The sequence below is a fragment of the Brienomyrus brachyistius genome, chromosome 16, assembly GCF_023856365.1.
Source record: "Brienomyrus brachyistius isolate T26 chromosome 16, BBRACH_0.4, whole genome shotgun sequence".
NCBI lineage: Eukaryota > Metazoa > Chordata > Actinopteri > Osteoglossiformes > Mormyridae > Brienomyrus > Brienomyrus brachyistius.
The window spans coordinates 28,872,560-28,888,655 of record NC_064548.1 but is presented as its reverse complement, the minus strand read 5'-3'; the positions used below and the strand labels follow the sequence as shown (position 1 = coordinate 28,888,655).

Below are 16,096 nucleotides of genomic sequence, written 5' to 3'. Positions count from 1 at the left end.
AATAAAGTATCTATCTAGCTCTCTATCTCTATTGTTTCTCCTGCTGCAAAGAGTATGCGCATGACGTCACAGCAGGCGGAAGTCACGGCGCTCACACCCACTGAGTGGCAGTGTTAGAGTTCAGCTATAATGCTGCAAATTCTTTTAAAATAGGAAAGGACTGTTGTGAGATTGGGCTGGATTGGTGCCGATACGGATCCGATATTCTCTGTGTGTGTGTGTGTTGCATAGGTGGGAGGTTGCTCTGCTTAGCGATGAATCATCTGTATGTATCTCTGGAATTCCACTGGATTGACTATCTTCAGTATATCAGACCCTCTTCTGAGCTTCTGTTACAACCGTGTGACATCTGATAATCAGAAACTTTTCAATTTAATTTCAGTTGATCTTTATTCTACTTCTTGTGTAACTCTTACACACTCCTACCATAATTATATTTCTGTGAAGTTACCTGATGTGCCTTTGGGGTCAATTTGACCCCAGGGTAGGTGTGAGATAATTAAATTTAGCCGGTACCAATAATTACACCCAATAACTTATAAGATCACTTCTGCATTCTTGTGCTTTTTCAACTTATTAGTTTTTAGCTTGGTTCTTAATTATACATCAGCAGATCTGGCATGGTACAAATTTGGTGTGGTGCAGTCTTTGCCTGTTATGTAATGAGGGGTAATCTATTCAGGAATTCATATTATAAGTTTATATACATCCTGTACACTTATATGCTCATACACACAGCATTTCTTCAGATACATTATGTAAATTTTTTTTAATCATTTTTCCCCTAAGTAAATGATCTAGCTATGCAATAGTGTTACTGCAGTGTACCTGCAGCAATTTACATTTAAAGACACAGACACTTGGTGTGATTTCCCAAGTGGCTATAAGAATTTCACTTCGATTCCCTTGTAGCAGTGAGGGGTACCTGCAGAAGCTCCAAACAGCACATTTTATTAGCTTTTGTGAACTGGAAGCACAATGCACTGCAGAATTCACTCCAGGTTCCAGAAGGTCATAAATTCAGTCTCTGCATAAAGGACTACTGAACTGTGTGGGGGGGGGGTAGTGATGTTTTCATTCCAGTTTGCTAGATACTGACCACAGCTGTACTGTAGGTGTATTATAGGTAGGCAGCTTGTTGCAGGCGAAGGGTCTGTAAATGTGTTCAGGTCTGTTTGTCTTTAACCACAGAGTATGTTCACTGTCTGCCAAGCCATGACTGAACGCTATCCTGGTTTATCTAGGTCAAAGCTTCTTCTGCTTTGTCACTTCGTTTCTTACAAAGTGTTGACTTAATCTGACGCCAGCGCTCACGAATCTCACCTGCAGGTCATCTCTCTCATCCATTCTTATTCCAAGTGGGCCTGTCCTGTTCTGAACAGCGGGATTACCTTTGATCTTGCTGTGTACTGTTCCTCAGTGCTTTCGTTACATCCATTTCGGTTCAGCTGAGGTTATAGCCTCTCTGAATAAAATCGTAGGGATCAAAGTGGGTGATAGATATGGTATCTCTGAATGAAAACTGAAATCATTATTCATGCAGGTGAGTCAAATGTTTGCCTGATCATGTTAATGTAGTGCACAAATTAGGGAGAATTGCTTGCATCTTTGTTGACCTGCTCTGTGGTCTCTCAAGGAAACAATCTGTAAATAAGTGGACCACTGTATTGTTGTCTGACTGACCATAAAACAGCAGCAAGAGGAAGTCACCCTGGTTCTGTTCCTTCTGAATTACCTTGTAATGCATATAAATAAGGCTGAGATTTATAATTAGCATGCAGAAAGGGCAATTACTGTGCAGCAAGCAGCAAATCTGCAGCTTGTCCTTTGCTGAGCTGTAGCTTTCTTCACAGGAGCAGCGTATTGAGGTGGATGTCATGGTGCTGATTTTGAAAGACAAGGCTTGTTGCATATGAGGTAATTAGCTTTGAAGTACTCTGGTTAAAACCAGACAATAGTCCCGAGCTGAATTAAGAGTTGTTTGCGGCAGTGTGATTGCTATTATGCAAAATACATTGTGCTTGGCTATGATTTGTACTTTAGTCTACTTGGGTTTAGGGGTGTTGTGATGTACTGGTATTGACAATAATCATGATAGTTTAGAAAAAGGAAACATCAATGTCATTTTAATAATACACTTATGTAATATTGTAAATAATTCTGTGTCAGTAAGTACCTGATTTACACTCCAGTGTAATAGGTGACGGTATTGCTCCTTAATGCTGGTTTCTACCAGTGCTTGATTTGTGGACTCTAAGATAAGATATCTTCATTGTCACTGTACGAGAACAATGAGATGATGTTTGGATCCTCCTACATAAGCCTCAGTAAAAAAAGTGGGTGAAATAAGTAATATAGAGCAATATAGTACACAATGTAAAAGTATTGGGGAAATATTGCACATGAGATAAATATATTGCACTGAGAAAAATTGCAATTGGGAAAACCAGAGCTGAGAGTGCAGGAGATGATCAAACAGCAATATAGCACCATATGATGGATTACATGGCATACGCTGGTGCTGCCGGAATCATAAAGAGACCGACTGTGACCACTGTTGTATGAGGAGGTGAACTGTGCGGACTTTGAGTGACGTCACACATACAATGATAATGCACTATTAATAATGTAGACATAACTACTATATTTTCTATCTATACCTCAACTGAAAGTCAGACTTACCCTATTAGATGAGATTAATGGTCCAGAGGGAAACTTTATCTGTTTGTTGCCAAAAGTGGATTTTTCTGGGCTGAACCTCTGTGTCTGTGAGCTGAAATTCACAGGTTCATGCCCAGCCTCGACACGTCTGCAGGTCCTTGAGCAAGGCCCTTAACCCCCAGCTCCCTGGGTCCTGTTGTGGGTGGCTGTCTGCCCTTCGCAGCCAAGCTTGCTGGTACCTACAGAGAACAAGTTTGGGGAACTGAAAAAGAGAATTTTTCCATGGGGATGAATAAATTGTGAATTTTTACAAATATTTAAATTGACATTAAATCAAGTTGTGTGTATTTTAGAATTATTTGATTTTATTTAGCATTTATTAATTCACTTCTCTGGACTGGCAGACTGGGGTGGTGGTCCCCCTCTTTAAGAAAGGGGACTGGAGGGTGTGCTCCAACTACAGGGGGATCACACTCCTCAGCCTCCCTGGTAAGGTCTATTCGGGGGTCCTGGAGAGGAGGGTCCGCTGGATTGTCGAACCTCGGATTCAGGAGGAGCAGTGTGCTTTTCGCCCTGGCCATGGTACAGTGGACCAGCTCTATGCTCTCAGCAGGGTTTTAGAGGGTTCATGGGAGTTTGCCCGACCAGTCTACATGTGTTTTGTCGACTTGGAGAAGGCATTCGACCGTGTCCCTCGGGGAGTCCTGTGGGGGTGCTCTGGGAGTATGGGGTACCGGGCTCCCTTTTAAGGGCGGTACGGTCCCTGTATGACCAGTGCCAGAGTTTGGTCCGCATGGGCGGCAATAAGTCGGACTCGTTTCCGGTGAGGGTTGGACTCCGTCAGGGCTGCCCTTTGTCACCAATTCTGTTCATAGCTTTTAAGGACAGAATTCCTAGGCGCAGCCAGGGCATTGAGGGTGTCTGGTTCGGTGACCTCAGGATTAGGTCTCTGCTTTTTGCAGATGATGTGGTTCTGTTGGCCTCATCGGACCGTGACCTTCAGCTCTCACTGGAGCAGTTCGCAGCGGAGTGTGAAGCGGCTGGGATGAGAATCAGCACCTCCAAATCCGAGACCATGGTTTTCAGCAGGAAAAGGGTAGAATGCTCTCTCCGGGTTGGGGATGGGGTCCTACCCCAAGTGGAGGAGTTCTCGGGATCTTGTTCACGAGTGGGGGAACGATGGAACAGGAGATCAACAGGCGGATCAGTGCGGCGTCCGCAGTCATGCGGGCGCTACATCGGTCTGTCATGGTGAAGAGAGAGCTGAGCCAAAAGGCGAAGCTCTCAATTTAGCAGTCGATCTACGTTCCTACCCTCACCTATGGTTATGATCTTTTATTATAGATACCATATGCATGTTTAAGTTTGAGGATGAAGACATGGGTTTTCCCCCAACAAGTAATTTCTTTCTCTCTATCTTCAGAGCTCTGTCTTCTGATGATAGTCTCTGGCCTGCAGTGTCTCAGGTTATATGCTGAGTGTTTATGCCTGAGCAGAGACTGTGCTGGGTGCCGTGGGTCCCTGAGGATGTTCTGGGCTTTTTTCCTGCAGCATTGTGTGTAGAGAGTGACCATAAATGAGAGGCCAGCTCCAATGATCCTCCCTGCAGTCTTTATGACTCTTTGGAGTGTCTTCCTCCCAAACCAAACAGTGATGATATTTGTGAGGATGCTCTCTTTAAGTCCTCTGTAGGCCTGGTTGAGGGGGCGGTGGCGGAGTCTTGCCTTTCTTAGCAGCCTGATGAAATAAAGTTGCTTTTTGCTCCTTTTTCACTACAGCAGCAGTATTTTGGCCTAGCTCAGGTTTGATATTACTTGAAGACCCAGACACTTGTCAGAGCTGGTTCGGTCAACCTCAGTGCCTTTGATGATGAGAGGCTGCAGACCCTCCCGGGTTTCTTCCTGAAGTCCTGAATTTATTCCTTGGTCATGTCTAGGTTGAGGATAAGGTCATTTTCTTCACTATAGGCAAGGATGTAGTTGACCAGCTTCCTGTAACTTAACTCATCCCCATCCTTGATGAAGCCCAGGATAGTTGTGTAATTTGCGTACTTGATGATGGTAGTGTTGTCCTGGGTGGAGACAGTTGTAAGTGTACAAGGTGCACAGTTTTGTGCTGAAGCAACAACCCTTTGGTGTTCCTGTGCTGCTCAACAGAGAACCTGCCTCCCATCCTTACCACCTGTGGTCTGTCAGTGAGAAAGTGTCTCGGGTCTTAGTCCTGTTTGTGTTCTTTCTGTAGTTAGTGATGAACTGGATTCCCTGCCACATGGCGTGTGTGTTGTTTTGCAGGTAGAAGCCTTCAGGTTTTTGGGAGTATGCCCTTTGTGAGGTCCTGGTGGACTTCTGTAGCTCGTACCGGGCACGCTTGAACTCTCCTCTGTTCCTTGATTGGAAAGCTTCCTGTGTTTTCTTGATCTTCATATGAATATCTGCATATAAATGATGAGAAACAGGTTGACAGGCCTTAAACCAGGGCATTTGATTTGGAAAATTACGGACAGTTCTAGAGGAGACACAGATGGAGGTGCACCAGCTGATGTAGTCACTGATAGTCTCAGTGTAATCATGTACCTTTTCTGTATCCCTCTTAAAATGTTCATGTCTGTGGCCTCAAAATGGGGTTTTGACACAGTTGAATATGAATTTCTAATATTGCTGTAACAATGGTTGGTGTTTCCATCGGTAAAGTTTTGGAATGTTTTTCCAGAGATTGCAATGGTTAAAGTCTCCCAGGATAATGAAAGCAGCATCAAGATACATGTTTTCAAGCTCACTGATCATGTTGTGTAGTTCTTTTAGTGCAGCCTCCTCCATAGCAGAAGGGGGAATGTACATGACACTCACAATCATGCATTGTACTTCATTGGGTTAATAAAATACTCCACATTCTGAGAACAGGACTGAGAACTAACTTTATTGTCGGTGCACCAGGATTGTTTAATGAAGATCGCTGTACCTCCCCTGCATGATTTGTAGCACTCCACAGCATTCTGATCATCTCTAAAGACTGTGTAGCCTTCAGGAGTTATGGCCACATCTGGCATTTTCTCTCCTAGCCACACGTCACACACACATGGTATGGAGCAGTATACCATATCTGAGCATGCAGTTTGTCCATTTAATTTTGCAGAGACGGAACATTCATAGACAGAATGACCAGGAGAGCCTCCCTGCCGCATTTCTGCTTTGGCCTCTGGTTGTCAGGAAAATCCCCAGCCTTAGCTTGGCCGGACAAGGCGAAATAGTTCTGGGAAGGATTCTAGCACAATAATGTCAAAAAATTCACAGTGACAGCATTATCTTAACTGCATCAAAGTAGTCCAATCATGCATAGTGTTTACTCTTTGTAGTAAAGTAATGAGAATAATGAAAACAATTTAAAATAATGAACAAATGCTTGACTCAGACTTAACCAAGTTATAACAGTCTTTTAATTATGAGTTACTACAGTTTATAAGTGGCAAAAGCGAGCATTACAGTAAAGCAGTACCCTCGTTTTGATGATTGGGGGCACTGTGCTCACAGATGATCAGAGACTGAGATTTTTATACCCGTCTCCTAATCTGTGTTTTGATTTTGGATTTGCTGTGAAAGTACACTGGTCTTCATGGTGTCTTTGCTTTGGATTTCATTACCTCACCGACACAAATGATTTGATTGTGAAATCTCTGATCATTTTTGGTAGTCCAGTATGATTGCACATTGGTCACTAATTGGGTGGCTTGTTAAGGTAATTTTGTGTACCTAAGGTTTTCCAACAGTGAAAGGGTCTAAATATGTATGTCAAAATGATATTTCAATTTTTATATATATATATATATATATATATATATATATATATATATATATATATAAATTCAGTTTGAGTCTTTTAATTACAATTGTACTTGGAAAGAAATATTTATATATAATTTTATTACCTAGTGAAATGTGTGAATGTTTTCTCAACGGTTGGCATACCATTGCATGGTGCGATATAAATATTGATTATATGTTTGGATTTTAAAAAGCCAAATTAAGTAATTTATTACTGATTTGCAGTTTAAGATTGGTATTTGTATAAAATTATGTTGTATAAAATTTTATGCAAAAGAAATTGACTTTAAAAAGTAAATTTTGCAAATAACAGTCCTCAGTAGATTTTCATCTATCGTGTGTGGGTTGGAGATCTGTCATGGGCTCCTGCTTATAGTACATGGTGTTTCGTGCCAGATGCCAACTGAGTTCCTGCCCTAGAGCATAACCATAAACATATATATTTCTAACCGTTAACTCCAGCACAACCTGCTTGTCATCATCAGTGGTCCAGTTAAAATTTTCAAGAGGGATGATGGGGGTCAAATCTTTATGTGTGTGTGTGTGTGTGTTTGCAAAATGACCTTTTTTATTTTGTGAAAAAGTAGGGGATGGATCTGCCGGCTATATTTAATGATGAATTATAAACATGTTGCAGGCTATTACTTTGTGACCTCAAAATGATGAATGAGCCGACGAAATCCTTCATCTTCCACTGCAGAAAAATGACTGATCATCCAATTCAATCATTTGCAGTATTGGTATTTGTAGTAGTTTAGCTCTGTCTTTAGCTCTTTGAATACTGATAAAGATTAAATATCGGACAATACTAACACAATGTGTCGATGCCAATATGAACGAAATGCTTTTATTGTTTTCATTTCAGTAATTGTTAACGATAACCTTAATGTAAAAAATGTCAGAAGCATTGTCATGCAAGAAAGATCGCACAAGTGATAAAATGTGATAAAAAAACTGCTATTTTGATATTGTGAACATCATTTTTTCAATCTCCACAGGGGGAAATTTAATTCTATAAAAATATCTGACTGCGATCATAAAACTAAAAACGTCAAAGTCTTGTATTTTGGTTGGTTACTTGTGGTTAAGGTTAGATCTGGATAGAGGTTAAGGTTGTCATTGTTGGGATTAGGGTTTTCCCCATAGAAATGAATGGACAGTACAAATGTGTGTGTGTGTGTGTGTGTGTGTGTGTGTGTTTCTACTGGAAATAAAGGTCCTTTCCCCCTGACATCTGCTGCTGTTAAATAAGTCATCCAGTGGCGGGAGACGAGGGCAGAGGCAGAAATGTCTGTGGCAGTGTTCTGCGACCCGTTTCACAGTGGATCCGGTTGCTCACCCTTCCCCCATCCCTCTCTTGGCTTCCCAATACCTTCTCCGTCTGTCTGATGTCTTCAAAGCCAAGATCGTTCAAGAGAAAATGGGTAGCCCTTTCCTGAGCCTTGTTAGCACATCTGTCATGAGGCGACTGTCCATGAGAAAATGGGATCCTAGGCACAGTAGGGCAGAATTTGTTGTCGCTCCTTGTTTTTAAGCTACATTTTACAGGTTTTCATTATGAATTATGTGTCAAAGGCATTAAAGCACAGAACTGAAGGTGTCTCTGTCTGTTTTTGTTACCCTCCACCCCCAAAATATTAATTTTTGGTGCTCAATCTGCAGGCATGCAGATTCTGTTTTTAAATGATTCTCGCCTATAGGCACATTCTCTCGCTCACCCCAAGTTTGCTTTTTTTTTAAGCTGCAGAATTGCCAGTTAAACAACATACATTTCTAAGGAAGCTTTTGCCTTTTTGAACTTAAGAGCTTTGGAAATCAAGGTTTTGCTCACATCTCAACACATACACAATTATCGTGCAGATTTCTCTGCATCTCAGAGATGTTCACGATTCACAAAATTAGAGTTCAAGGGCCAAGTTTCCATCGTGACTCCAGTTTAACATTACTATTTATCAAAGATGTAACCACTTATTTGTTTTTTCTATTGGTAACTGATGTGACTAATCACCACTTGAACGCTTCAAAAACTTTGTCTCATACTTCCTTAGGCTTATATATGTCTTCAAAGTAATCACTATTTCAAATGTCTTTGAAGCAATAATATTTTTTTGCAAGAGCCTAAGGACTTTTTTAATGTAGATTTTAAAACTCATACTTTCTCTAAAATAACATTATGATGAAGATATCTCTTTCAGGAAATTTTGGCATCAGTTCCTGAGTTGGACCGCACATGTATGCAAAAATCGCTGTGCTGAAAGCATGTCAGACTGGGAATTGCACAAAATTGCTATTTATTGTAATCCTTAAAAGGTACACTAAGCACGGTAAGGCACACACACAGGCCGGGTAATTAGACAATTGCTAAGACACACGAGGATCAGGCAAACTCAACCAAGATCAACCACAGTTAAAGGCACAAGTATTTACATTATCAATAATTATTCACTAGAGTTATTTGCAATGGCTCACAAGCCCACTGGTGCTACATATTATATAATTTCCAACACAGGTTAAGCAACACCTCTTTCTAAGTGGTCCCTTCTATGTAAAATAAAACTCAGAATATCCCGCATTTTGTCAGATCGGAGCTGCTATTTGTACTAGTAAAACAGAAAAAGCTAATTGTTTGTCGATATCGCCTGACATCATGCTTCTCCGGCTCCAGTCCTGTGCTCTGTGCTCAGCTGCATATTGTAATGTGGTTAACGACTTTATGGTTTAGGGAGTGTTGAACACTCAATGCTTCACATGTGTAGAAATTTCAACAGAGCCATAAAGAATATTTTGTTCATGAGTCACTATCAAGGAGTCGGAGTCGAGCCAGAAGTCAATTTAAGTGTGACTGGATTAAATTCTGGTAAATTATGTAGTGCAGCTTTTGAGTATTTGTAATGGTGCACAGAATATCAAATATTTGACCTATAATGATTATTATGCTACATTGCAATTTGTCATTGCCATCTCGTCTTGTTATTAATCCAGCGAACCCCTTTCCAGACCCTGTTTGTTTCTTAATTCAAGGAAATTAATTCCCATATGGAGGCATGCATAGGATTAAAATATAATGTGCTGTATTTTTCTGCTATATTGTGTGCTTATCTTATCTTAAAATCATGTTAAGTGCACTTTCAGCAATTCCCAGAATTCTGTTTTTAGAGCCATTTTCCAAATGGGCTTTAGATTTTAAATTAATTCCACGGTCAAAATTAAATATTGCGTCGAAGGTCCTGTTAAGTACCTGAGATTATATGTGCATGTGCACACCTATGTCTTGTGACAATGTCTTTTCAATGCCTTTTTTGAAATAATTGAAATTCAGCTTGTATTTGCTTGCAAATAATGTTTTTATTAAGGAATAATTTATACATTACAAGTTTAAGCTAATTAAGCAAATACTAAACTACGGGTCATTCTCACAATACAGAATACAAATACAAAACAAGTTACACCTAAATACAGTATTGTTTTGTGTAGTGGAATTGACACCTACCTTTTTAGGTATATTAGAATGATCTGTTATCATATGTTGCACTGATTTCTCTAAATAGGTAGCCAAAAAAAGACCACAAAACTAGATAAAGTGTTTTTAAGTCTTTCAACTTTAATTAATGTAACCCACAATAAACCATAAGATTTACATATTCGCTCTGTTCTTGGTTACTTTTGTCATTTGTTTTATTGTCTCCGTAACTCTTGTGCTCGATTTCAATAAATACTCTGTCCGGTTTAGTGATCTGTGCCAGCAATTGGAAGGTTGTTGGTTTGAAACCCGTGAATGCCAGGAGTGATCCTACTCCATTGGGTCCTTGAGCAAGGCTCTTAACCTGCAATTGTTTCATCCTGGGTATGGATACCATCGTGGGGTGTGTGTGTGTATCTACACTTGCGGGACCGTTTAGTCTTACGTTGATGTTAATCTGATGGATGGATTGTTATTGGAGGGGGCTTGACAATCCTCTTGGGCTCCACACTAATTATATTTGAGTTTGTTTGTCGTTAAAGGGCGGTGCTTGCATACGCAACCGCGTGTAGTGATATGACTCAGGAAGAACCGTGAGGGCTTTCTCATTTGCTAATTAACCACAAGAGCATAGTGTCATTGAGACTTCCATGTGTTTAGCCCAGAGACCTCAAAGGCAGCTTCGAAGAGTAAGAATGTGAGTTCTTCATTAACATGGAAAGTTTTATTCCAATGCACAAGTAACCAACCACATAGTAACAGGCAAAATAAGAAAATTAACCTGCTGTCCTTGCAAAATTCAGTCTGTGTCAGAGAAAGGAATGTGTCTGCACTTGCATCTGGGCTAGCAGAAAACTTAGTTCAGCTGCAGTATCATAAATATTATAACCATTAATCATGCTTTTCTGTAGCAAAATAATTAGTTTCTGTATATTAAGTTTTTTCTACTGAAAAAGTCCTTGCATTCCAGTAAAAGGTGTGTGTGTGTGTGTGTGTATATATTAGGGGTGGGAATCTTTAGGTACTTCGCGATCCGATCCAATTACGATTCTGGGATCCACGATCCGATTCCAAAACGATTCTTCATATACATTTTTTTGCAAATATGCTTAATTTAAAATTTAAATTATATGTTTTTTGTTTATAGTTAGAATCTCTGTTTGACAGTATTTCAATTTTTAAAATGACAAAGTGAAATAAAGACTTTTATTGATTTTATTTTAACAAAATTATATCAGGATGAACAATTACTAAGAACAATTGTAACAACAAATCAACAAATGTGTTGTTTTCAGTTTGTTTAGAACCTTTTAACAAAGGAAGGAATGTCTTTTATTTATTTTTGTTTAGAACCTTTAGAATTATCTTCAGCCGCGAGCTTAAACTCATCCGTGATGTAGTGAGCCGTAATGGTGACATACGAGTCTGTTGAAATTCATGTCCATGCATCGCATGTTATTGCAATCCTGTCCATATTACTTATTGATTCTAAAATTTGAGCTTTAGTCTCCCTGTAGAGTGCGGGTATTGCAGTGTCACTGAAATAACGTCGTGACGGCACACTATTTCTTGGCTCAAGCACCTGTAACATTGAGCGAAATCCTTCGTTCTCCATTACAGAGTAAGGCCAAATCTTTGGCAATGAAACCCGCCACTGACCGTGTAATTCGTTTGGCTTTTTCAGAATTGGATGGAAGCTTTGCTACTTGCTCAAGGGTCCTTTGAGTGAAACCGGCGCTGGGCGCGATCGGGACCGAAGTCCGTTCCTGCAGCTCTGAGTGGAACCGTGTTATATGCTTCTTCATATTAGTAGTGTTCCCGAAATACTTAAATTTGGCGCGACAGACTTTGCACACAGTATGGCTTTTATCAACGACCCCTTTCTCTTTGTCTTCACAAAATCCAAAATGTTGCCACACAGTCGATTTTAAATTTGATGGTGCAGGATGTAGTTTGTCCATTGTTCAAATGAAGAGCAGCATATGTAAGAGGCGAGCGTTGTAATGTTTATTTTTCCGGCGCGCAGTCGCAATTTGATAGAACACAGAATCGATTCTGAATCTTTGAGAATCGATTTTGAATCGTTAGAGAAAGAAAAAAGATGCATCGATGCATCGATTTTTTCTCTCACCCCTAGTATATATATATATATACACACACATATAGTGAACTGGTGTATTACTGTAGTTGTTACTTGCTCTTTAGGATCTAGATATACATCAGTTTCTTGATGTCTAGTACGAAATGTGTGTTCAAGCATATTGACATTTTCATATTTTGAATGTTTTAAATAACACCTTCATAATTCAAGAGGTAATATTCAGTATTTTTGTTTTCTGTTTACAAATACGCTGCTAAAACTTCAGTGGTTTAAAATATGGCCCGAAATTCAACTTTCTACATTCGGGACTAGCAGGATAGTGAAGCAGCACTATCACATTTTTGCAAAAAAGTTATAGTGAAATAATTTTTTATTAAGTTAAATCTCTTCACCTTGTGTCAAGTCTATTTTTTGAATCACATTATGGAGAGTAGTATTGATAAGAGTATCTATAAGTACTGGCATTGGTAAGCATGGTACTCAACCCTACTTAAAACCCTTAACTCACCTTTACAAAAGATAAAGTACTTGTCAATCTGTTGCATTACATTCTGTGTGAATATAGTGATTCTTTTAATTACTCATTCATGCTTGCCTTTATAAGGATATAAATGTTCATGACGTGGAAATTGATGATTTCCCTGCAGTCCAGCATGTTTGAGATACCACTATGTGTATCTGAAGTACTGCCCAAAACTGTTATCATGTAGAAAAACAAACACTGTAAATCCAATGACGTTTTAAGTATCATGCACAATATCAGCAACCCCCCCCCCCCCCAAAAAAAATCATGACTGGAACCTAAAATAATCAGAAACATGATATAATGGATGTGCTTGTGACTGAACAAAACCTTCACTTGAAGCATCAAGGGAACAATCTGATGGAGCGACAGAGCAAAGGACACCTAAAAAAGGCGGCTGTGAATTATTCATGCCAAGTAAGATGCCCAGTAAGATGCCCAGTAACATGCCCAGTAACATGCTCAGCCCCTTTGGCTGTGAGCCTGGCCAAAATTGGGACAAACACTTCTTGTATTTTCCACTGCATCTCGCTTGTTGCTACGTTACCAAAAGTGGAAAGTGTTTAGTGTACCACGAGCTCTGAAAACACGTGGGATGAAAGCAGGGCGACATGAAATGGAAAAACCTCCCCTTTCCCAGGCTTTCAATATAATTATATTATATATATCAGTGTGGCCTCCGGGGCACTACTGTGCGGGAGCGTCTTCGCTCTTTTTGGAAGGACCCCTCCTCCTCGGGGCATGTGGCCGTCCGCCGTCCTTCCCTCTGATCCCAAGGCCGCTGTGCGCCTCAGTTTCTCCAGCTCTGACGTGGGCATCTGCATTCTTCTCGTCCACCTGTAATTGAAGCCGACAGGATGCTAGTGCAGCAGCCTGTGGTCTGGGGGTGGTTTTTTTGCCTGATTTAAATAAATAAATAAATAAATAATATTTATATTTTTTATTTTTATATATATATATAATATAAAAATGTATGAGGTCATTCTCACTTTTCACACCTGTTCCAGCCATAGTGCATTCTCTACACTATGGACACCATCCAGAGCAGAAAAACTTCCAAGCCAAAGTAGATACAATATAAGGCCACAAAACAGTCTAATCATTTCAGAGGCTGTGTTTGAAATTTTTAGTCGTCCACTATGTAGTTCAATACACAGTGAATTGGCCATTTTGTAATGCTGTTCGAACTCTTGCCTGAAAATTTCCTTCATTCTATCGTGTAGTACAAAATCGGCATGAGGCACACCAGAATGTAGTACACAGGCGTGGTACCGAATGCCTAGTGAGAGTGCACTCTGTGATTCTCAGGATAGCCGGACTGGTGTGCAGGACTGCTGGTCTAATCTCTCTGTCTTCCTGTCTGTCTAGAGTGAGCCACGCCATCAAACAGACCTCTTACACTGAGGCAGGCTAAGATGAGTATAACCAGTGATGAGGTGAACTTCTTGGTTTACAGATACCTCCAGGAATCAGGTAAGAGCCCATGCAGCCCTTTCAAACACCATGTGCAGTCCCTGCATTTTAGCTTCGTGTTGCCTCCTCAAGCTGGCCTTTTGTGTTCGTGATGTGGACCATGAGATGCTGTTCCTGAAAGGAGAACATGAGCCACAGATTTTCTTCGTATTGCTTTGTAGTCTAAGAAGATAGGTGTGTTGCGTTGTAAGATTCCAAACAGACTTCAAGATCTTTTGGATCTTTCATTTGGTTATAATACAGTCTCTCTTCTACCCACTGTACAGCTCTTTTGCCCTGGTTTTACTGTGGACTGATTGTCCAGCTACTAGCCTGGTCACACACACGTATGCACATGTTGGGTAAACATATATTTATGGGGACCACCCATTCATTTCTATGGGAAAAATGCTAACGCTAACTATGACAACCTTAACCCCCACCCTGCACTAACCATAACCATAAGTAACCAAGCAAAATACAAGAGTTTTTGCTTTTTTAGTTTTTTCATTGCAGTCACAGATTTTTATTAAATTAAATAAATGGGTATTCATCACGTTGTGGGGACATTATGTCCTCATAGCATAAGGTATACCTGCTCATGCACACACACACACGCACACACACACACACACACACACACTCACACACACACACATACACTCACTCACTCCACCATCTGCTGGTGTTTTGTTTGTGTACGTTACCTCGAGGTCAGAAATGCATGTGATTTTTCAGGCAAAATACCCCAGTGCCATCATTAATCTGCTTCTTTAGGTAAACATTAAATGTATCTTTAGTTCTGAGTAATAATTTTGACACATATAGCTTAAGTCTTAAATATTTGCCCTAACTCTGGAGAGTGTAAGTGGAAACCTCTTGTTTTGTTATCTGTCATTTATTGAATCATCTGTTATTTCTTGAGCTGTAATCAGTCTGACCAATTTAATATTATCGTAATCTCCTCTGCCACGAATCGTCGGATGGATTTTCCCATGTAAATGTAAAATTGTGTTTGTGGTTCTTTCTGCTAATTTTTTTCTTACTTGGGCTGATTGAAACCCTATCAGCTAACTTTTAATTGAGCATGATGGTTCAGTCAAGGGAACCACCACCCCCAGCACCCCCATCCACAAAAAGTGATGGAGTTAAAGCAATTCCCATATGAAACAGCAGCAATGCGAAAGATTACATACATAAAAAAATATATCATGAAAGTGCTTTTTAAATAGACAGCAGTCAATTCTGCATTAGGCTGAAATAAAAGATTTGGAATATATAAGCATTATACAAAGGCATAATGTATTATATGTTCCTATGAAAATGATGGGATATTTACAAGTGGTACCTTTGCAATATACATTTTTGATGGATAATATCCAATGAAATAGTATCTGTTTGTTTTGGGTGGCTGTGTTTGTGTGTGTCAGTCTTATAGTCTGTTATTCACTGGAAATTCTAGCGCGTATTTTGTTGTGTTAATTACTCGCTGACGTTCTTAGGCAGCCTGTTTGAAATCTGCCGTTCCTGCATTTTGTGTGCCAGGTTTCTCTCATTCCGCGTTCACCTTTGGGATTGAGAGTCACATCAGCCAGTCAAACATCAATGGAGCACTAGTGCCCCCTGCTGCCCTCATCTCAATCCTGCAGAAGGGCCTTCAGTATGTGGAAGCTGAGATCAGCATCAATGAGGCAAGTGTTCATTGTGCCTCGCAACAAATTATTCTGTATTAGGGGGCATTTAATTTGAACACCTTTAAGACATAGGCCTCTGAACCAGCTTTGAAATGCAAGGGGCACTGTGTGGCTCAGCTGCCTCTGTGATTGGATGGTTGCCTTTTCAGACCCCAGGGGTATGATGTCATCATTGGGGCGTTGAGTAAGGCCCCTAACCCACTATTGCTCCAGGGACTGAGTCTGCTTTCTTCATTAATACATGTATTTTAAGGGCATCTTTCAAGACAATCAAGTCACCTAACATAAAATAAATAACACAGTAAAGCTGATAAAAAGAACAATATAAAACAGTAATGCAAAGGCACAGGTTTAGACAGAATAGGTGGTAAATATAGGTCAAGGCAA

At 40.1% G+C, this 16,096-nt stretch overlaps 1 protein-coding gene across 2 annotated transcripts in view; it reads left to right on the top strand.

Annotated features, from left to right (window-relative positions):
- LOC125709567 (F-box-like/WD repeat-containing protein TBL1X) overlaps positions 1-16,096 on the top strand; it is a 42,074-nt gene that overhangs the window by 14,848 nt on the left and 11,130 nt on the right. For both annotated transcript variants that reach the window (XM_048978156.1, XM_048978155.1), the window contains exons 3-4: positions 13,932-14,036; positions 15,561-15,706. In XM_048978156.1, the coding sequence (XP_048834113.1) occupies positions 13,979-14,036; positions 15,561-15,706 (204 nt within the window). In that variant the 5' untranslated portion in view covers positions 13,932-13,978. The remainder of the gene's footprint in view (positions 1-13,931; positions 14,037-15,560; positions 15,707-16,096) is intronic.